Source organism: Haliotis cracherodii, unplaced genomic scaffold (assembly GCF_022045235.1).
Source record: "Haliotis cracherodii isolate W230 unplaced genomic scaffold, xgHalCrac1.p SCAF_2, whole genome shotgun sequence".
In the NCBI taxonomy this organism is placed as follows: Eukaryota; Metazoa; Mollusca; class Gastropoda; order Lepetellida; family Haliotidae; genus Haliotis; species Haliotis cracherodii.
Genome location: NW_027266275.1, coordinates 1,781,167 through 1,804,325, shown reverse-complemented (window position 1 = coordinate 1,804,325; position 23,159 = coordinate 1,781,167). Strand labels below are relative to the sequence as shown.

Below are 23,159 nucleotides of genomic sequence, written 5' to 3'. Positions count from 1 at the left end.
TAGTTTAATTCTATGTATTATGTATACGATTTCGTGACAACAGTGAGCTGACACGAAATATTAGCGCACATATGTTTTCAGTCTCGAAACAACTACAATAATGTTTTCCTTCACTTAAAGTAACAATGGACGTTATACATCGCAAGAGCATTAATGAAAATGCTAAGAATTTTTAACCACCCGTTCTAGCGTTTTTCTATAGTAAATGCATGGCGTGTCCGCCATGTTCGTTCGTCTTGTGGAGGCGGCCATTGCCTGGGTCAGTGTAGCGCCAGTTTCAGCGCGTAAACGGTTCCTCGCTGTCTGGGCTTATATTCTCCTTGTATTACCGTAGTTGGCTTTGGTGGTTCTTCACGTAAGTGACATGGCCGTATGAATCTGTCCTGTGCTATTGTAATGATACGTGGTCGACCGGATCTGGGAAGGTCACGTGTTGTAATGATTCTCGCTGCACGTGCATGTCATGTTGGTCTGTTTCGACGCCAGGCTATGACGTGGTTTTGTTTTTGCGATTCTTTTCACTAAATTGGAAATGTAAACATTATTGGTATGCAGGTATACACTGTGATCTACATGACATTGCTTATTGCTGTGTATGTATTTGGGAAATATTAACAAAACATTTTTGACCTGACTCTAAAACCTGAAGACATGTCCATTCCTCTTTGTTCTTGGATTCCTAAGCTCAACAAATCTCCAAACAGAGATCAATGTCTCAAAGATCAACCACAATATTTAATACAATCAAGGAGGAACTGTGTTTATATTCACAGAAAGTAAATTTTAAAAAACAACATATGTTCAGGACAATTGGTCAAAAATAAAATCAATTATTATCTGATCAAACAACATGTGAAATGCTGGACTTCCTCGTTTGGGGGTAAGACTTTTACGCAAGAAGTAGCTTCCCACGGGCATCAAGTATGCTCCCGTTCTTGCTGACCTGTTCTGGGTCCAGCAAATGTACACCTGTCTCAAAGACTTAACCATAATCCTTAATACAATCAATGAAGGACTTCTTTATATTCATAGAAAGTATTTTAGACAAGTGGAATTAATACCATGTGCACTCTCAAAACCTCAAACGATTTAGTTGACCTTTTACAGTCTCAGAAGAGAAGTTCAATTCTGTTGAAACATTTGATTTTTTCACCACTACCACTCATATATATTGTATATTTTTTGTATATTGCACATGTTGTGTATATTGTATATCTTATATATATTGTGTATACAGTGTATGTTATATATATTGTATATATGCCTGGGAAAACCTCGCGGCTGAGAGATCATTGACGTCATCTTGCCATATTTCTTCCTGGGGATGAATGGTCAATTATCCGGCAAGTTTGTCCGTTTGAAACATTTTCAACGACTGATAATTCACGTGAATATGCCATCTTCATCGACAGGAATGATATAGCAATATCATCACAGATGTCTTAGATCGTTGGGGAGGTAATTGAAACAGCGTTTCGACATCAGCCCATTATGAAGTACCTCAGAAAGTGTACTTTATTGCAGGATAAAGAATTGTCGAGCTGGAAATAATATATGGCCCAAGTGCAGTGTCAACGTCCTCTGTCCGTCACACCTTCCGTCTCACCTTCCGCTGTTATGTGTTCCGTTTCCGGATGATAAGAGCTACGGGTCTATCATTGTTTGACCTTTGGATTGTCCAGTTCATCCAAGACCATATACTGAGTTGACAATTAGTCGGGGTCTGGTTTCCGGGATATATCTGTGACTATAATTGACCGATTTTGACCGAGTCGGTATACTGTTACTCCTTGATAAAACATAGCTCAAGTTCTATCTTTAACAGAAGAGTTGAAGGCAACATGACTTAATCTTATCTGGGACTTGTCTCCGGATACTTTATACAGACATAGCTCGATTTAAAACTAACGTGACGTTTTCCTCCTGTAATTCCTCCTGTATTATGTATTTCCAAACAGCATGCACAATTATCGAGGCACAATGTCACACCACATCCTACGAAGCGCATATACAACATGATATATTTCAGCCTGAAGATTGTCTGGTTCGACCCCAACTTCAAAGGTTACATCTCCCGCCTTACTGTGTGGAGAAGCATCCTAACCCACAGTGATGTGTCCAATGTTTTGGGGAACTTGAACTACCAACCAACCGGTGACCTTGCCCTTGACTGGAACCTCTACAAGATGGCGGGAGGAAGTAGAACGTTCTCCCCAAGCAAGGCAGGTCCCGGTGTTACACTGTGCGAGTCGGGACGTGTCATGGCTGAAAATTGCACTGGACAGCCAGGTAACAAAATATCTGTTAATAGAATTACAAGTTTAAGGAAACATAAAACGCAAGGTGATTGATTACATTGCATAAATATAAAGGAGATACTACTGATGTTTCATTAACAGTTTATACTAAAGTATACGTTCGGTATCAGAGCATTTTATATTGAAAGATTAAAACTAAACCTTCTTGTCCCTATATGTACATTTTGTCTTGGGAATTATATTGAACCAAATTAAAAACTTCACAATCCTAAAATTTTAACATTTTGACCAGTTATCATTGTGGGCCCTTATTGTGTATTTAAACAGTAATGGCCACGTATTGTCTTCAGATAACACCAGTTTTTGTGCAGGTGAATCGATCAAAATTATGTGCACAGCACTATAGTGGCAAAAGTGGTTTTTCACGTGCAACTGGTCACGTGGCCATAATACCGCACGTGTTTTCAGCCATACTTGTTAGCAGTCATTAACAAAAAAAGAAAAACACAAGGAAACAAAAGTCTTTACGGCCATTTGTCATGCCACGCCTTTCAAATGTGCAATGTGAACGTGCCATCGGCATGTTGCAGACGGGAACGTCGGTAGCTGAAGTCGCAAGGACGATGGGTTGTAGTCGACGGACTGTTTATGATTTACAGACGCTGATCGCCCTCGGCCAGGTCGACCGCGTGTGACGTCACATGCAGAGGATCGTCAGATTGTCTTACGTCACCTCCGTAACCGATTTTTGACGGCTACATCAGCCAGAAATGTTTAGGGGTAGACTGAGTGCGCAAACTGTTCGAAACCGTCTGAGGATTCCTCACCTTCAAGTACGACGGCCATACTGCGGCCCGATTCTGACTCAATTACACAGATGTCAACGACACTTACGATGGACTTAGAGGAATTGGCATCAAGTCGTCTTCAGTGATGAATCCTGATTTACTTTTCGATTTGCTGATGGTAGGGCGAGGGTTTGGAGTCGCCGTCATGAACGTTACGCCCTGTGTTGTGTACAGGGAAATGACAGATTTCGAGGCGGAAGTGTCATGGTGTTGGGTGCTTTCTGTGGCAATGCACGCTCCAGGCTTCTTGTCATCCGTGGCAACCTCAACGCTGCTGCTTACTGCGACCAGGTACTGGCACCAGAACTTTTGCCTTTTATGGCAGCACATGGACCCGGTTTGATCTTCCAACGCGACAATGCCAGACCCCACACAACAATTTTTACAAGGAATTCCCTTCAGAATGCGGGAGTCAGCGTCATGGACTGGCCGTCAAGGTCTCCTGACCTCAATCCCATCGAACACGTCTTGGATGCTCTTGGTAGAAGTCTGCGCACTCACCAGTACCATTCACAGAATAGCAAGATTTTGGCACCATTTTGCAGCAACAATGGCGTCGTCTTCCCAATCATATGTTCACAAGCATCACAAGGTCCATGCGGAGGCGTTGTGTGGCAGATGTCAACGCACATGGTGGCCATATACGCTACTGAACTTGTTTGCCATCAGATTCTCGTGCTTGTGACTTATGATTTAAACTGTTGATGTTATTACCGAATACCGTAGGTGCTTGGAATAAATTATGGTTACCACCGTTAATTACAATCCTTCTTTGGACATTAATGATTAAAAATTACCTTCTCTGATACCTTTGTCCGTTGTATATCATATATGGGATTACTTTTAAAAATGTGAAGTTTTTAATTTGATTTAGTATATTTCTGGGAATTTTTTATTTCATCTTATTAAAAAACATGAGATCGTCTTGACGCCTGAAGATTGTGACATTTTAAACGAATGGTGTTGTGTGTCCTTTCTTACAGACAAGAAGAAGCCCAATCTATATAACTGCCCAGCCAATGACATCGTGTATAACGTAAGCGCCCGTGTCGTGGAGGCCATTGCCGTCTACAGAGCGCCTTCTACAGACGGTAACGCCACAGTATCAAGCACATTCACAGGTGAATAACACATTTAAGAGGAGTCCTACATCCGTGTGGTAGGTATGGCAGTTACGTTATTTCAGACAATGACAAACAGAGAACGTCAACACCAGAGATTAAACAGACTGAATTATCCGCCGAAAGAGATTCCAAATGGATCACTGAAAATCAGTGATGACATCAGGTGTAAGTATGGTAAGGATGTCCCACGTACCTACAGGTAGCACCCGCCATCACACAATTTGTGTAAAAATGTACGTCTGTTTGTTGCCTGACAGCAGTATTCCTGCCAGGCGACGGCGGTATGTAAACAAACTACAGAATCAAATGATGTCCTAGAAAGTCCAGTGACACGATAGCGCATTACATATGCTGCCACAGCCAAAAGAAGAGCCATAAAAAACATTACATATACTTATATGTGTAACAGCTCTGGCGTACTCACACCACACGTCGCGGTGGTGGCAAATAATGGGTACTTTATTCTTAACATGTTCACACACGTACAATCAAGGCTTTCAATCATACAGCAAATGGACATTGGTCAGGGAGTACACGATGAACTTGGCATGTGATTCGACTGCGGCTTTTAGTTAGTTGTGTTAGTTTAGGTGGCAATACGGAAGTCTTAAAACAAATTAGCTGATTAGAAATAGGAGTTCACATATAATAGTAGACTTAATCCACAATTGGTTGGTAAAACTGTTAAAATAGTAATAAGTTTAGTTTCACGAGATACATGAAAAGTTTGAACTTGTTTTAAGGGGTTATGTTGGGGTACAGGGGTAAATGTGCATGGTGCGTTCATAATTCGTGACGAGAATATTGTGCATGTATCTGTGTTATCTCGACTTAGGAGTTGGATATTGTTGATATATCAAGGTGAATATGTGAAGAGCGATACGTATGATATTATTCTAGATAAACGTATGACTCAAGGGTTGTGTTGCTAATGTGTCTGTTCTAGATGAACGTGTGACTCAAGGGTTGTGTTGCTAATGTGTCTGTTCTAGATGAACGTATGACTCAAGGGTTGTGTTTCTAATGTGTCAACCAGATGAACGTATGACACAAGACATGTGTTGCTAATTTAATGTGTCTGTTCTAGATGAACTCATGATGCGAGGCAGGTATGATGTTGTTTATGCCACCATGGACACCGAAGGAAACGCCGAACTTTGCAGATTCAAGGTCTATATTACAGGTAGGTTGTCAACGTCTCGTTTGTTATGTTTTACTTTTTCTGAAATTGACTGCAGTTAACACGCAAGACATACCCATATCTTAATCTTATCAATTTCCAAGATGTATTTTTACAGTTATCTATTTTCATTTTGTAAATATATTAGTATATGTCAGAGCAATATTAAACATGAAGTTGACTGACCATTGTGGCATTGTTTGCTGTCTGTTTATTCTAGGATCAAGCACGTGTAGCACAGAGGGCTTCCTGGCTACCACACCTTGTGGGGCAAAAGCTATTCGTAACTTCTGTCCTGCTGACCAAGCCCCTTCCGTCCCACTGCCAAATATTCTTGTCTGTGGCAAACTTGGGTCATATAATCTATTGAGTCCCTTAGATTTATACACACCACCTGCTTGTGGAGGTAGGTTGATTCGTAGTTATATAGGGGGTGTGAGTGCGTGATACAAGTAATTAACCAAAGCAATATCCCGTATTGAATAATGACATAGAGCACAGCTACAGATCCACAACGGTGGAAAGACTCTTGTTTTACGCAAAAACACAAACATATTTCTGTCAAATTAACGACATTAGTTTGCTAATCAACAGAAGCTCAAATGAAGAGCAGGTCAGACTCAAAAGGTGAACTGTTTCTTATCCGGCACGTGGCTTGTTTTCTTATTCGACACGTACCTTGTGATCCATTGTGTGAAGCTGCTACTTGGTGTTGTCATATCTGTGAATATATTTTTAGCGAAATCGACTCTACAATATTCGGTGGAGTTGTCCCTCACCTACAACATGACATTTACCTGTTCCAACTTCCTGAAGGACGGCTTGTTGAGGGAGTTGAGGAGCAAGTTTGTGAATATCCTCTCTGTGCGGTGGCCGGGGTTGTGTGTTGATACCTGCACAAACCTGGTAGCTACAGGACGTTGTGAGGCGAGACAAATAGTTGTCAGTGCCACGTTGACAAAACTTGGGTAAGCTGTATTTATATAAGCATGGCGAGAAATTCTACGAATTTAGTTCATTAAAGTTTGCGATATGCTCATGTGACGAAGAAACACTACCGTGTTACCGTGCCTCAACCGTTATTTCAGTCACACAGTGTTTGCTTTATTAAACTCTATTCATCTTGACAGAGATAAGATAACCAAGCAAGGAGAGAGCATGTCGTTATTATGACAAGTGTACCCATCTATTGACAGAGATAACATAACCATGCAAGGAGAGAGCATGTCGTTGTTATTATTACAAGTGTACCCATCTATTGACAGAGATAACATAACCATGCAAGGAGAGAGCATGTCGTTGTTATTATTACAAGTGTACCAATCTATTGACAGAGATAACATAACCATGCAAGATAACAGTATCACACTGTCGCCGGATGAGATCATCAAGATTACAGCGATTGAGGGTAATGATCTGAGTGACGAAAAATTCACGGTGAGTAAAACTCTGGATAGAGGTGTCCTTCATTAAAATATAATATAACATGCGATTGAATGTCCACAATGACAAACCTGAGGTACACTGCCATCCATTCACAAGTGTGCTACATGACCATGGTGTCTTTTAGGACATCGGTCAGGGTGTGCTAAATGACTGTGATGTCTTTCAGGACATCAGTCAGAGTGTGCTACATGACCGTGGTGTCTCTTAGGACGTCAGTCAGAGTGTGCTACATGACTTTGGTGTCTCTTAGGACATCATTCAGAGTGTGCTACATGACTTTGGTGTCTTTTGGGACATCGGTCAGGGTGTGTTAAATGACTGTGGTGTCTTTCAGGACGTCAGTCAGAGTGTGCTACATGACTTTGGTGTCTCTTAGGACGTCAGTCAGAGTGTGCTACATGACTTTGGTGTCTTTTGGGACATCGGTCAGGGTGTGCTCCATGACCCCGGTGTCTTTTAGGACATCAGTCAGAGTGTGCTACATGACCCTGGTGTCTCTTAGGACGTCCGTCAGAGTGTGCTAAATGACTGTGGTGTCTTTCAGGACATCGGTTAGTGTGTGCTACATGACTGTGTTGCTTTTCGTAGATGATCAGTCAGAGTGTGCTACATGACTGTGGTGTTTTTCGCAGGTCATCTGTCAGAGTGTCCAACCTGACTGTGGTGTTTTTCGTAGGTCATCGGTCAGAGTGTGCAACCTGACTGTGGTGTTTTTCGTAGGTCATCGGTCTCAGTGTGCTACATGACTGTGTTGTTTTTCGTAGGTCATCGGTCCGAGTGTGCTACATGACTCTGGTGTTTTTCGTAGGTCATCGGTCAGAGTGTGCTACATGACTCTGGTGTTTTTCGTAGGTTATCGGTCAGAGTGTGCTACATGACTGTGGTGTTTTTCGTAGGTCATCTGTCAGAGTGTGCTACCTGACTGTGTTGTTTTTCGTAGGTCATCTGTCAGAGTGTGCTACATGACTGTGTTGTTTTTCGTAGGTCATCGGTCAGAGTGTGCTACATGACTGTGGTGTTTTTCGTAGGTCATCTGTCAGAGTGTGCTACATGACTGTTGTGTTTTTCAGGACATCGGTCAGAGTGTGCTACAGAAGGACCTGGTGGTTGTTGTCCTCAAAGCATTCTGTGATGAAGCAGTCGGTACCAACAACTGCGGTGAGTAGCTGCATTGCATGTCTGTACCACTTTTAGCATCTGGTTGAGGAGAATGATCTAACTACAACTGATATTTACCCAGGGTAGAATGTGTCCTCAGCACCCTTTGCTTGTCGTAAAAGGCGACCCAATTGGGCAACTTGTTTGCAGAGGGTTGCGCCCCAATTTAGGTGGAGGAATGGTGGATGAGGGCACTGGTTCCGTGATTAGTATTCCTATGCCCAATACACCACTCTAACCCTTACGTCACCTCTTCACCGAGACGGGTGGTAGAATGGGCTAGTCATGTTATGCCCCAAACTGTTGTAGTATTACTTTTGCCTGGGCTAAAATATTGTAAGACTAAATTGTTCCCAGTAAGATGGCCTGGCTTTAGTTATTATGTAATGTTGATGTATATATGTTGTTAAGAAGTTTTGATGTTTGGAATGGTTAGTTTTTATGTTTCAATCTGTGACATTATGCTTATGATTACTGTCCTTTGTGACAGGTATTTATCTTTCAATTTGTTCTTGTTACAATATGGCTGAGATACTGCAGATGTGACGTTAAATATTAACTCGCTCACTCACTCATTTTTGCCTAGAGTCCTGTGCTTGAAGGTCGTAGCTGATGGGCCAATCTGGTGATATAGTCCTCTGGAATATGGGTTTCTTTAGAAAAATGTCATGGACCGAACCAGCCAGACATTTTTATCTTTTTTAATTTCTAAGTTTATTATGTGTGTATTTCAGTCATAATATCCCTGTAGCTCTGGTTTTGCAGTCTTGCTTCGACTGCAACATCGTCTTTGTTGACACTCGATGTGGGCTGGGGACCAAGGTTGCTGAAAATTATTCTCATACCATAGCTCAAAACCCTCACTCTGTTTCTGAGAAATCAAATAAGAGAATATATCTCACTTTTTCTTGTGCTGTTAAGTATATACTTCAGGAAAAGATTCTTGGCCCAGGTTCTTGAAACTGCATATGGTAGTCCATTTGCTGTCTCCAAGGGCACCCAAGGTGCCTGAGGAGATGTTAAAAATGTCACTCGCCTCCAGAGCAGTTGACTTTCAGTAGAATGTGTCAAGAGGCAACAATCTCTAAATCTGGAGGGTCTACAGCAGTTTGTAAACACTCAGGTTATTGTCTCGGCATACAAGACACTGGATACTTGTAGAGGTATCATCAGAGACTGGTCGCGTTACCTTTGAGATATGACTGAGGAAGACAATGTAGCTGAGTTGAAAGACTAAGGAGTAACTTCCTGTTTTACATGACGGCATGACACTTCCTAAATCCATTAAAACTGGTTACTGTAACATCAGTGTTGAAGTATATGCACCAAATCCACTCCAATGTTATAAATGCCAAACTTTTTGACATGGTGCGAGGTCTTGCACTAGCAAGGGATGATACTCATGCTGCACCGAGGCTCATAAGAGCTCTGAATGCACTAATGATATGAAGTGCGCTAACTGCAGTGGTGAGCATCTGGCATCATCTAAATCATGGCCGAATTTTGAACATGAGACCAAAATACTTAAAATCAAATGCACAAATGATATCTCCTACTTTGAAACAAAGAAATTAGTTCCTGTACAATCAACCCCTACCACTAGTCTAACATATTCAGCTGCAATTCGTTCTCCTGCTCAGGTTTCTGTTGCTAAATCTACATTAAAATGTTTTTGTTTCCTTCAGCAACCTATGCTTGTTGTAAGAGGCGACTAACGGGATCGGTTGGGCAGGCCTGTTGACTTGGTTGATGCATGTCATCGTCTCCCAATTGCCAATTGGGTCCATGCTCATGTCAATTACTGGATTGTCTGGTCCAGACTCGATTAATTACAGACCGCCGTCATATAGCTGGACTAGCTGGAGTGTGGTGTTAAACAACAAACAAACAAAGAACAAACAAACATCAGTTTCAACTTTATGCCAAACAGGGATATCTTGGATAAATGATGTCCAGATAACCTTGGATCAAAGTACTCAAATATCACAAGATTTCAGCGTTCATCAACCGCACAGACTGAGGAACCACAGCGAGAAACAATACAAGATACTGATTCTATATCACCATGAATGTAATCCCTTACCATCAAGCCACTGATTAGAGGTCACACGATTCCTGGACTATATCACCATGAATAAACTCCATGCCATTAAGCCACTGATTGGAGGTCACACCCATTCTGGTCTATATCACAATGAATAATCTTCATGCCTTCAAGCCAGTGATTGGAGGTCACACCCTTCCTAGTCTATATCATCATGAATGTAATCCATGCCCTCAAGCCACCGATTGGAGGTCACACCCTTGCTGGTCTATATCACAATGCGTAAGCTCCATGCCATCAAGCCAGTGATTGGAGGTCACACCCTTCCTGGTCTATATCACCATGAATGTAAGCCATGCCATCAAGCCGCTGATTGGAGGTCACACCCATTCTGGTCTATATCACCATGAATGTAATTTATTACCATCAAGCCGCTGATTGGAGGTCACACCCTTCCTGGTCTATATCACCATGAATGTAATCCATTACCATCAAGCCACTGATTAGAGGTCACACCCATTCTGGTCTATATCACCATTAATGTAATCCATGCCATCAAGCCAGTGATTGGAGGTCACAACCATTTTTTTGTCTATATCTCCATGAATAAACTCCACTCCATCAAGCCACTGATTGGAGGTCACACACATTCTGGTCTAGGTATATCATCATAATGAAGATGTGTTACAGTGGTACTGCATTGGCCACAGTTATCACGCACCTTCATTTTTATTGAAGGATTAAGATCCACCTTTTTGTATCCCTTACAAAAGTCCAAATACCATCAAGCACATTTTGTTTGAATGTGTTGATTTTGCACTTATCAGACAACGTATTTATGATAATGTTCATCTCTTATCTGAACACTTTAGAACAGTTTCTAACCACTCGAATTTAGGATATTTAAAAGAAATCAAACTGTGATAAAATATAGATTTATATCTGGACAGTCTGTTTTTACCCTTTAATGTGATATTTGACTGGTGGTATAGTGGTTTTCAGCATCACTTTTATTATGGTCAGATCAGACAGTTTTTCTTCGCGAATTGCTGCAGGCTGCTGATACGGCGACAAGGAATAATTACTCCCTCACAAACTGATTTACTTGTTGCACGTAAGTAGAGAATGGATTGATCACCTGTTGTAACTTCCAGTTGCCTGTGGTCCTGGGTCCTTCTTCAACTCCACTATCGACATGTGTGTGCTGTGTCCAGTAGGCTACTACTCTGACATGTCGTCACAGACCTCCTGCAAGTCCTGTGGAGAAATGACCACTCTCAGACCCGGTGCAAGGACGATGGCCAGCTGTGTGGGTAAGTATGTTAAGTGTGTAAAGACAAGACCACCGGGAGACACGATTGAAGGACGCTGGCGAGCTGTGTCGGTAAGTACGTTAAGCGTAGGAACACGATCACCCATGGACACGATTGAAGGACGCTGGCTAGCTGTGTCGGTAAGTATGTTAAGTGTAAAGACAAGACCACCCGTAGACACGATTTAAGGACGCTGGCTAGCTGTGTGGGTAAGTATGTTAAGTGTAAAGACAAGACCACTCGTAGACACGACTCAAGGACGCTGGCTAGCTGTGTGGGTAAGTATGTTAAGTGTAAAGACAAGACCACTCGTAGACACGACTCAAGGACGCTGGCTAGCTGTGTCGGTAAGTATGTTAAGTGTAAAGACAAGACCACCCGTAGACACGACTCAAGGACGCTGGCTAGCTGTGTGGGTAAGTATGTTAAGTGTAAAGACAAGACCACTCGTAGACACGACTCAAGGACGCTGGCTAGCTGTGTGGGTAAGTACGTTAAGTGTAAAGACAAGACCACCCGTAGACACGATTTAAGGACGTTAGCCAGCTGTGTCGGTAAGTACGTTAAGTGTAAAGTCAACACCAACACGATGCAAGGACGCTAGCTAGAGTTTTCAGAAAGTACGTAAATTTAACTTATATTTGCAGTATGGGATCGGTGGTCGGGCTCACTGACTTGGTTGATGCATGTCATCGTATCCCAATTTAATGGATCGATGGTCATGATGTTAATCACTGGATTGCCTGGTCCAGACTCGGTCATTTACAGACCGCCATCAAACAACTGGAATATTGCTTAATGCAGCGGTAAACAACTAACAATCTCACTCACATGTCCAAGCCTCTAAAACAATACACCATACATTGCTTACAGGGTTACGTAAGCTACTCAATGTGGCGAGGGTATCAACCCATCACAGTGGTAAAGCTGATCAATCACAGGTCAACCTTTGGTCCACCTTTACTGCAACCTCAATATCTCTTTGGTAACAATACACGGTTTCTCTTTGGTTGATATAATAATCATCACATGATGAGTAGGTTAATTCACGCCAGGAGTACAAGCAGGGGGCATCAATAAGGAAAGACACATCAAGGTGCCCGGTAATGCTTGCGACCTCGTCCTACACCTTCTTCTATACGAATCTGCACAGAAGTCATTGGTCCGAGATACGTCGCCCAAGTCATCTGACCAGGCTCCTAGGCTCCCTCTGCCACATGACATTACGCAGGAAGTACGTGCGGCTGTCCAGCTGTGGCAGTATGGCTGAAAAAAAACTGCCCTCTGACCTGGGGCAATTTGTTGACCAGAGGTTACCAGAAATCAAGCCTTTATGCAAGCGTGCGTAATGAGAGGTACGCCTGGTACATGCAGCGGATCTTGGGAAATGCATGGCAACAAAACGTGCCGGGATGAAATGAAACTTTAAAATTTGCGAGACAAGACCAAACGATGTTCGCTGCAAGGAGAGGGACTAAGACAATGAGGTGAAAGCTAGCGTTACTTAGCTGGGAAAGTACCAAAAAGAGCATCACGGGAGCGGTTAAACGAGAAACATGATCTTGATTGGGCGAAGCTTATACCTTGCCAGACAAAAATGATGTATAACAGAAAGGTTAGGCGTTTATACTTCTGACGAGGTTTGTAAGTAAACGTAACAAAACTTATGAACTAAAAAATGAAATGGACTAGGGGACCAAAATGAAACCCAACTTAGTCCCAAATTTGACAATAATGTCTGATGCTTTTCCCTATGTTTACCTGAACTGTGTGTTCCCGAGTATGTTTAGGTCAGCAATTAACTTGCCTTTGCATGTATTTTTGACAGGTGCCACCGGTGGGGCATGATGCGCTCACCTTTTCACGAGCACCCTGTAGCATCCCTATTTGATAGTGATTCGCTGTGCAGAGTTGCGTCCCTTGGGCATGCAAGTAACCTATGGCTGTTGTTTCCGGTTTGCCCCGATTGTTTCAGAGGTTTGTCAGCACCATACCCGTACTAGTGGGTTTCACCGAGGTGGTAAATGTCTTAGACCTGCATCACATCGGGCTTTCCTCCCACATTAAGCTGACACGCTGTGATATAACTGGAATACTGTTAAAAGCGGTGTTAAACCCAACTCACTCACTCATTCATTCACTTGATGGCCGGTGAGTCCGACTGATTCAGACGCAACTCTTAGAAAGGAAAGGAATCTGTGCTATATGGCTTGCAATCATGCAGGTCAACTGAGATTCAAACACCTGCTTACATATCTGAATGGTTGCTCATGTCTCAGGCACCTCGTGCAATTACGTTCCAAGTATTACGTGCACTTACGTTCATAAAATTATTAATAATTGTCAATTTAGGTTGTTTGTTTTCTGAAGGGAAATAAACTTCATCCGTACTTTTATTTTAATTCTGTTTATTCCGGGTCAAACAGACAAATGTCCAGCTGGTCAGTACTTCCAAGGCAGCAGCTGTAGCCCATGTCCACGTGACTACTACCAGGAGAAGGAGGGCCAGTCGTTCTGCTACCCATGTCCTCTGCTCAAGAGAACCAGAGTGGTGGGAACAGACAATGAAGCTAAATGTTTCAGTGAGTACAGTTTAATGTGAAATCAACCTGTGTCTCAGAGCCCTATACGTTTATTGTTTTTAAGTGTTGAAGAAGCACAGAAACACAGATTTCAGTTATCGCTGCAGTTTAATATTAAACACAGTATGTCTTGACGTTAGACGTTGGTACAATCTAGGACAGGCTCGACACCTTCTGGATAGGTGAGGTTAAGAAAAAGACAACGAAAAGAAATACAACGTTGGCTATAGCATTCTAAATTCTCATAATTGTATCAATAGCTTAATCAATATTTCAATATATGCAGGGTTGTGTGTTAAGCCCCATTCTATTTTCAAGTTTAATTAACGAACTAGCTGCTGAGGTAGGTAGAACAGAATTCTCGACCAGGAATACAACTTCATCCTGACATTACACAGTTATTTCTGTTATTGCTTGCCTGCAGTATTATTCTAATCTCCGAGGTGGACTTCAGACGCGCAATGATGTCTCTATAAGTATTGTAGTGATCATGATTTAGACGTCACTTTGAATAAAACTAAGGTGATTTTTGAGAAAGGTGAAGGGTTGGCAAAATAGAGATTCGGTTATATAAAGGCTTAAAGTTCGAGTGTGTATCTTCCGACAAGTATTTGAGCATCACTTGTTCTAGAAGCCTGTTGTGGTCAAGTCATTTCTCTGATGCAAGTTTACAAGGAAAAAATATAATGTTTGCAATTTTAAACTTATTGTCAAAATTACATCTTCTTCAGCATAAACAAAATTGTAAAATATTTGATAAGACAATAGTTCCAATTTTGCTCTATGGTTCCGAAGTCTGGGTTCTACGCCAGAATGATGAAATAGAATTAATATATACATCGGCATGCAAGCGCTTTCTCGGTGTCAAACGTCAAACAACATGGTTCGAGTTGAATGTCGACGTTATCCTTTATCACTTTATGAATAAAATAGTTATTTGTAACCGGATAAAGTTTTTGAGTAAGTCCGATCGTCACTTCTCAGAAAAATGATATTTCATTACGTTTTAAACTATGGTAAAAGTAATTGGGTCTCACAATGTAAATCTGTATTGTTCACCTTTGGGAACACCAGTGTATAAGTCATAATCGATCGATTTTGTCAGAATTTATGTCTGAAATGCAGTCTTGAACAGGATTGGCAAAGTCTTCTGGAAGAGGGTAGTTAATCTTATTCTCAATTCAAGGTATCGTTTGATATCTTAGCTGTGTGAAAATCAAATAATTTAAAGTGGCGCTTGCTCAGATTGGATGTTGTTGTTGTTTTGCTTGAGCTACATGTATGTGTTCAAACTGGAAGATACGCTAATATCCCACGAAACAGGAGATTATGCTGTGTTTGTTTTTGTTAGTCTACTCTGGTTACAAGGAGCTATGGGTGAATTACTTACCCAAGAAATATGGTGCAGATCCAACCAAACAAAACAATAATATTCTTATGTTAACTATCAATTAAACGTGCAGCTAGCTATATTTGTCAAGCAATGACACTTTATAATACATATAGGATCTGTGTTCATCACGTTGATCAATGTCTATCAAATATGTAGCTATGAGTCGTTTATAGTCGATTATATACTGAAACGCAAAAGAAACGTCACCATGGCTAGATATATGAGAAACCTTATTTGTCCAAACACTGTAAACATACTTTGAGACATATTGAAAAGATGAAACTTGGCAAAACTGATCATTCAAGTGTCAAATGTTCTTAAAGTGAAACACAAAACTAGTCTCTGAGAACATGGCATCACAAGTCAGTATCTCGTGTGTCCGCCATTTGCATTGATGACTGCCGTGTAACGTCGGTACATGGGATGGATGAGGCGGTTGATGAAGGACAAAGGCACTTGAGCCCACACTCTGGGGAACGCCTGACGCAGTTAAGCTACAGTTGTCGGCCTTGATCGGACGTAATTCAGCCGTCTTTGAACGTTGTCCCACAGGTGCTCAATGGAAATTAAACCGGGACTGACATTCTGCTGGAGGGAGTCTCTTGTTGCTCTCGCAGTATGGGCACAGGCGTTATCATGCTGAACCTCGTGGTTGCGGCGACGTGCCAAATGATGTATTACGTGTGGTCTCAAGACTTGATCAATGTGCCGAGCAGCTGTGACACCATTGTCTCTCCCTGGACCGATGTTCTGGAAGACAACAGAGCCGACCTCATTGTGCAAGACCAATTCCACCCCACACCATGATGCTCGGAGCTACCCACGAGTCTCTCTCAACAACACAAGCATCCGAATAACGTACCCCACGGCGTCACCAGGCTCTCGCTCTGCCATCTGCTGTTAAGATACAGTAACGGCTCTCGTCTGAGAAGAGGACTCTTCTCCACTGCTGGTGGCACCAATGCTGGTGCTGAAGACGGTCCCGGCGATGACGTGGTGTCAGAAGGGGTCCTCTCTGTAGCCTGTAACAGTGGAGGTGTGTGCTCGTCAATCGTCGACGCACGGTGTCCGCACTAAGGTGTCGCTGGTGTGTCCCCACGGTCATTTTCCCGAGGCAAGTGAGTTAACTGACTATAAAAGTCCAGTTTCTACCCTTGCCGAACTAGACTGGTATTATGGAGTTACACTTTGCAGGACTAACGAGTCTATGCATAGTCCAATCAAAATCGCGCAACGAAATCGAAATCCGGTTCGTAAACTGTCATGCAGATTTCTGTCGACTGCAGGATTAGCAAAGCATGTGCACCGCTAACTCGTTGTCAACAGATATTCACTAAATCTTTTCATGTTTTTAATCCAGGTGCTCACGTGATTTGATGCACTTCGCGATGTAAGACTCGTTTTATCACAATATAGATCTTGATTATCGATCATATCGTTTTGACTGGGCGCCACCGTTTTGTTTGAAGCAAATGCAAGTGATACGAGAGGTGGAATCTAATTGGTCCATAGGAGAGGTATAGAAGGGACATAACTCGTAATAGCCACTGGTGGTGTTACGATCGGGCCCAGGAATTCCAGCCTAGTTCGGCAAGGGTGGAAACTGGACTTTTAAAGTCAGTTAACTCTCTTGCCTTGGGAAGATGCCCCACGGTCTGTCGAGCAATTTCTGCAGCAGTAACAAAGCACCTTGAAGATGCTATCGCACAATCTGACGATCCTGACGTCGGGTTGTGACCATTGGTCTTCCACTACATGATCGGTCATCTATGGTGTTGGTGGTCTGGTCCCGTTGCTGGAGCCTGTATATGGTCCGTGCATCGGGTTACCATGGCCGTTGCCGCGATGCGTTTGTGCGATAGGTTTTATTGTCATCTGCTTTGTGTTTTTATCATCAAATTTCATTTTTCTGGACAAGGTAATGTTAAATTTTAGAAAGTTTGACAAAAATTACCCAGATATTTAAATGAGAACTTTTCATGCAATGTGACTTGCATGCTGTTGGTGTGTATTTATCAGACAAATGTCCAGCTGGTCAGTACTTCCAAGGTAGCAGCTGTAGCCCATGTCCACGTGACTACTACCAGGATCAAGAGGGCCAGTCATTCTGCTTCCCCTGTCCTCTGCTCAAGAGAACCAGACAGGAGGGAACAGACAATGCAACTCACTGTGTCGGTGAGCTTAATGTGGAAGTATCATGTGAGCATAATCTGTTATGAGCTTTGTGTTGTAATTGTGTGAGGAACTTGATCTATGTTCACTTACCAATTATGGTTTAATAAGAATATCCGAAACTATTATCATATTTTAACAAGCTTTATTCTTGTTTTATCGAAAACATATTATCGAAAATGTGCAGTTTAATGTGTTTGTAACTCAAGATGAATAGCACTCGCAAATGAGAAATTATTCAAATATTCATTATTGGACTCAAATGTATGCTTTAAATCAATATGGTGACGAGAGCGTGTCGTGTGAGTGATGGGAACGTGATGGAAGGGTGAGGGATTTGCCTTGCTTTGCTTTGCTTTCCTTTGCTTGCTCAATACCTTTGGACTTTACACATACTTGTTATGGAACACTTCTGCTTTTCAAGCACTGCACATCAGGCCTAATGGCAATAAGAACTTCGGGATAGATTGACATGTTATGTTTACAGCATGTGTTTTCGCCATATGAAAACAATAAGTGTTTAAATGTGTTAATCTCCAGATAATTGTTGTATTATTATTGATAAAGTGTGATCTTAACATGATAACTTTAAACTATATATACATAAAAGCGACAATGCACAATGTCCATAATTATACAAAATCTCCATTAAAAGCAGAGTCCATTATATGATTCTGACTACATCATAAGCAAGTGTTTATGAATCACGATATAAAGTTTGGAAAACAGCTATCATTCTTATATTAACAATCTCATTTGTTACCCAAATCTGGTCAATATGTAATATTCCATGTTGCAGATGGCTGTCCTGGCACCATGTTGCAGGACGATTCATCTTTTTACAAAGTATTCGTCAATCTGTATTTCATGTAGCAAAGTGCTGTCCTTCTGGCACTCAGTTGCAGGCGGATGTCATTTACTTCCAAGTATTGGTCAATGTGTATTCCATGTAGCAAAGTGATGTCCTTCTAGCACCGAGATGCAGGACGATTCCATAATTATACGAAATCTCCACTAAAAGCAGAGTCCAGTATATGATTACAACTACATCATAAGCATGTGTTAATGAATCACTATTAAAAGTTTGCGAAACAGCTCTTATTCTTGTCAATATCAGTTGTTACCCACATCTGGTCAATATGTAATATTCGATGTTGCAGATAGCTGTCCTTCTGGCAGTCAGTTGTTTTGTCTGTCTCAAATGAAAAAAATACCAGATCACCAAGGATTGGAGTGGTACGTATGAGGAGACCTACTACTTGCCAAAATGTCCAATCTTCAATCTCACACTAAGGTTATCCATGAGGAAGTCCAGAATTCTTCATATTGTTTTCTCAAAATATTTTATATAACATTTGCTTTCATTTTCAACAAATTGTCCGGAACCTATCACGAAAGAGAACTACATCTATGGTTACCGCGTTTAGTCTGACTGTAGATGTTGAAGGAATGTTGTTGTCATGTATTGTTGGTGTGTTAAAGGGAGACAGGTGAGCGCGACAAAGAACCCCTTTACTTCTCCTCTGTTTGCATGCTGCTGAGCACAGTAGCTTTTAATGTTTTCCAGACAAATGTCCAGCTGGTCAGTACTTTCAAGACAGCAGCTGTAGCCCATGTCCATGTGACTACTACCAGGAGGAAGAGGGCCAGGCCCCTGCTCAAGAGAACAAAAGAGAACGGCATCATTAATGCAACTAAATGTTTCAGTGAGTAGAGTTTAATTTAAAATCAACCTGTATCTAAGAGCCCTGTAAGTTCATTGTGTTTATTTGTGCAGAAGAAACACAGATTTCAGTAATCGCTGTAGACACAAGTATGCGTTTTAACAACACAGTATATATTGATATCTGAACTTATTAACACACCACTTTAAATATCTACACCAAACTCACTTAAATTAGCCAAAGACAATGTAATTTATTTTGATAGGAAAATTATTAATTATTGCAGTAGATGTTGATTTTGGAAAATTTCATAAGCTAACTGATAGTTTCCAGGCCAATGATGATGTTGAAGCTGATGTGAGTGCCCAGGCTGATCCCAAGATGACAGTCCGACATTGTTATTCCACTACCTCCCAGACTGTAATCTACATGCTCTAAATGATTGAACGTGTGCAAACGAATCTTTGAACTTATAAGCCATTAGAAGACCAAACCAATTCAACAAAGTATGTGGAAACATTGGAAAAGCAAGCCGACCTCACCCAGACACATGCACAGTCCTTACAAGAAAATATAAGACATTTGGCAGCAGAAGTATCTGAACTAAAAATCATAACTACAGAGTATGCTGTTTCACTAACATGGTAAAAAATCCAAACAAAGTGTCCTTTTATACAGGTCTTCAAAACTGTGATGTATGCCGAGACATTTTAAGTGAAACTTCACATCTGAGGATGAACTACTACTTACTCTGATGAAACTCAGGAGTATCTTGTGTATGCAAGTTGTAGCTTTCAGATTTGGAAAATCAAAATGATCATTCAAGTCTTGTGCATTCAACTGGGAGGCCTTGTATAGTGGCCAGAATCAATGGACATTAGCTTACCGACAGCATTTTACAAGACATTGGGAAAGGTGTAAAACTGACTGTAACGTGGTCTTAATTGAAAGGCCAAGCAACAACACTGCCAGGTCACACACACTCCGGGTACAACACAACACAGTCCGGTTTCTGATAGAGCCGTCATCTTCCTTTCTCTCGTTTGGTTGTGTGTTTGTTTGTTATTTAACTCTGCACTCAGCAATATTCCAGCTATATGACAGCGGTCTGTAAATAGTCGAGTCTGGACCAGACAGTCCAGTGATTGAGCATCGATCCACGCGATTGGGATACGAGGACATGTATCAACAAAGTGAGCGAGACAAGCATACCCGCCTTTGACGGCAAGCATGGGTTGCTGAAGACCTATTCTATCCTGGATCTTCACGGGGACCTTTCTCTTGTGTGGGGTGGACGAGTCAGTGACAAGGTCGTCTCTCTTCAAAATGGCATCATTGAGAAATTTGTACCAGGTAATACAGATACCCATCTGTTTTATAGTATTGTGTAAAAAGGGCGTCAGAATAGCTCAATAGATAACGTGTCAGGCTAATGTGTGACAGGCCCAGATTCGGGTAGTCAGCACATTTGTCTGAGCTGAATTTAGTTACGAGGTGACATCAGATTTAAAACTACTTTTCACTCACTTACTCATTATAGTCTCAGTGTAAGATCCACAGTGAATTTATTTTCAGAATTGCTATCCACTTGAATTCAGTCGCATAGGAAATCAACCAAAATTGACCTTATTTATGTATTTTTACAACTAAATCACTAATTTATCTGCAGGTGGTGTAGTTTTGGCTGACCGAGGCTTCTTTATCAACACTGAATTGGCAACTGGGGCTGCAAAGCTGACACCACCCCCATACCCAATAGCAGAAACATCAAGGGTGTCAAGGACACTGGTTGCGAGTCATCAACTTCCTCAAGGACAGGGCTGTTATAAAGTATCTCCTGTCTATCAGTCTTGTCAAGAGAGTGAAGAACTCTATGAAATGCACTGTGGGCAAGATAGTACACGTGCGTGTTGCCTTGGTGAACCTATGTCCTCCAATCATTGAGTAATTACAGCAATTGCAAATTGTACAAGGATTAGACAAGGAACATGACCAGTGTTCATCAAATAAATTGTATTTAATCATGTCCTGTTGATAACTACAATCAACGTTTAAACTTAATTGTAAAATAACAGGGTATATATGCATAGATCAGAAATTAAAATGAAAAACTAAAAGAAACAAGATAGATTATTTTGCAGAATTATCTCCCCTTGACCAACCTTTAACTTGAATACTTGCAACTGTATATACTAGAATATACATAAACATCTAAATACGATTAAATTAATCTTAAAACGTGAAAAAGATGCTTGAAATGGATGATTGTAAGTGTATCTGTAATTACACAATACAGCATATGTAAATACAATTTTCAACACTCCATGCTTTTGCAGTTTTTTGACTCATACATGAGTCTGTTGCTTTCATCTGCTCTTCCACTCCCTACTCAGATTGTAACAACGTGATGAAAACTCAATGATGATGCTTATCATTAGCAAAGTGGATATTTCTCGAGTAGCACTCTTCGCAATTTCTTAAAATCATCTCAATAAATCATTTAGGAGCCGATGGTCGCATGACAGGGCTTATACTAGTCCTGACTAATACTGGTTTCATAGTGCTAGTCGACCGAGATACTGCAGCTTAACGTGGACACCACGCTCACATACTGCTTTTAAGTGCCGTGCTAACCTGTACATACCTGTAAAAGCAAGCACATACCCAGCTAACACAAAAATGTCATAAAAACATCTATAAAACATTTCACGAAATGTTCCGGAAATTTTTTTAAAAACGTTTTATTCACGTGATTTTGTATGGTTCCAGAAACGTTTGAGAAACATTTACTGTAAACATTTGATTATAACATTTCGAAAATGTTTTTGTAAAATATCCCAGAAATGCTTTTGAAAACGTTAGATTGACGTGATTTTTTATGGTTCCAGAAACGTTTAGCAACATTTTCTGTGAACATTTGGTCATAACGTTTCCTAAATGTTTTAAAAACGATCCTCAGAAATGTTTTAGAAACGGGCCTCAGAAAAGTTCAGTGTTTTGCTGCCAATATTCAAAACGTACAACACCAACTGTTAACACGATACAAATGATATGACAAATGTCGGGGACAGTACCCCCTTCAGAGATGTACTGCAGATCACACAATCTCAATGCCAACACAGTAACCCATGCCATGTCTTCAACATTCAGTCAACAAAGAACACCAAGACTCAGTTCTGTGGAGATTTTGATATTTTTAGAAAACTATTACATTTTTCGAAATTATTGATTCTCAGAATCTTCTTATTTTGGTTTTGCCTTGATCCACTTTTCTGAGAGAAAACAAATTATGAATAAATCTAAAGCAGGTATTTAAAATATATATACTAGCCACATTAAGAAACTGTGCACGGAGAAAATATAGATATAAGGGCACACCGTCCATATATGAAATATAGGTTTGAACACAGCAATTATTGGAGACATTCAAATGCTCATGCAAGTGCCATGCGATATGACGTCATTGATGGGGGCCGATGGACGTGCAATGTGTTACTGCGCGTGCATCCTGTGCAGCTGTACACAGCATGTGCAACTCAAAATTCGCTGTCACTTTGGAAAGCATGATCTGTGGTCATTCAAAAATTCAAAACTTCTCAGGCGCAGACACAAGCATATCACAAGCAAATCATGCCAAGATTGACAGCTGCACAGCGTCATGAAGCCATTGGAATGATCTGAGCGGGAATGAGGCAACAACAGGTGGCAACACATTTCCAATGCCGTCGTAACACGATATCGGCATTGGTGAGGCGTTATCAGAACGCAAATGACGTTGCCGACCACCCACGTTCAGGACGTCCCCGAGTAACGACGCCAAGACAGGACAGATGAATTCGAGTTACACATCTCCGACACAGGTTCCAAACGGCAGTAACGACGTCCCAGACAATTCCTGGACTGCGCCGTATCCATCCCAACACGGTCAGGAATCGTTTACGTCAGTACGGGAATCGACCACGACGCCCTGCCATACG

General features: G+C 41.4%; 1 protein-coding gene across 1 annotated transcript in view; it reads left to right on the top strand.

Moving 5' to 3' along the window:
• Nucleotides 1–21,203, top strand: part of LOC139469398 (uncharacterized) — a 103,270-nt gene extending 82,067 nt beyond the window's left edge. The window contains exons 45-57 of the mRNA XM_071251562.1: nucleotides 2,030–2,289; nucleotides 4,090–4,227; nucleotides 5,318–5,413; nucleotides 5,631–5,816; nucleotides 6,150–6,378; nucleotides 6,745–6,847; nucleotides 7,927–8,014; nucleotides 11,213–11,371; nucleotides 13,798–13,953; nucleotides 17,366–18,754; nucleotides 19,086–19,224; nucleotides 19,509–20,535; nucleotides 20,852–21,203. Of these exons, the coding sequence (XP_071107663.1) occupies nucleotides 2,030–2,289; nucleotides 4,090–4,227; nucleotides 5,318–5,413; nucleotides 5,631–5,816; nucleotides 6,150–6,378; nucleotides 6,745–6,847; nucleotides 7,927–8,014; nucleotides 11,213–11,371; nucleotides 13,798–13,953; nucleotides 17,366–17,565 (1,615 nt within the window). The 3' untranslated portion in view covers nucleotides 17,566–18,754; nucleotides 19,086–19,224; nucleotides 19,509–20,535; nucleotides 20,852–21,203. The remainder of the gene's footprint in view (nucleotides 1–2,029; nucleotides 2,290–4,089; nucleotides 4,228–5,317; nucleotides 5,414–5,630; nucleotides 5,817–6,149; nucleotides 6,379–6,744; nucleotides 6,848–7,926; nucleotides 8,015–11,212; nucleotides 11,372–13,797; nucleotides 13,954–17,365; nucleotides 18,755–19,085; nucleotides 19,225–19,508; nucleotides 20,536–20,851) is intronic.
• Nucleotides 21,204–23,159: the final 1,956 nt, after the last annotated feature.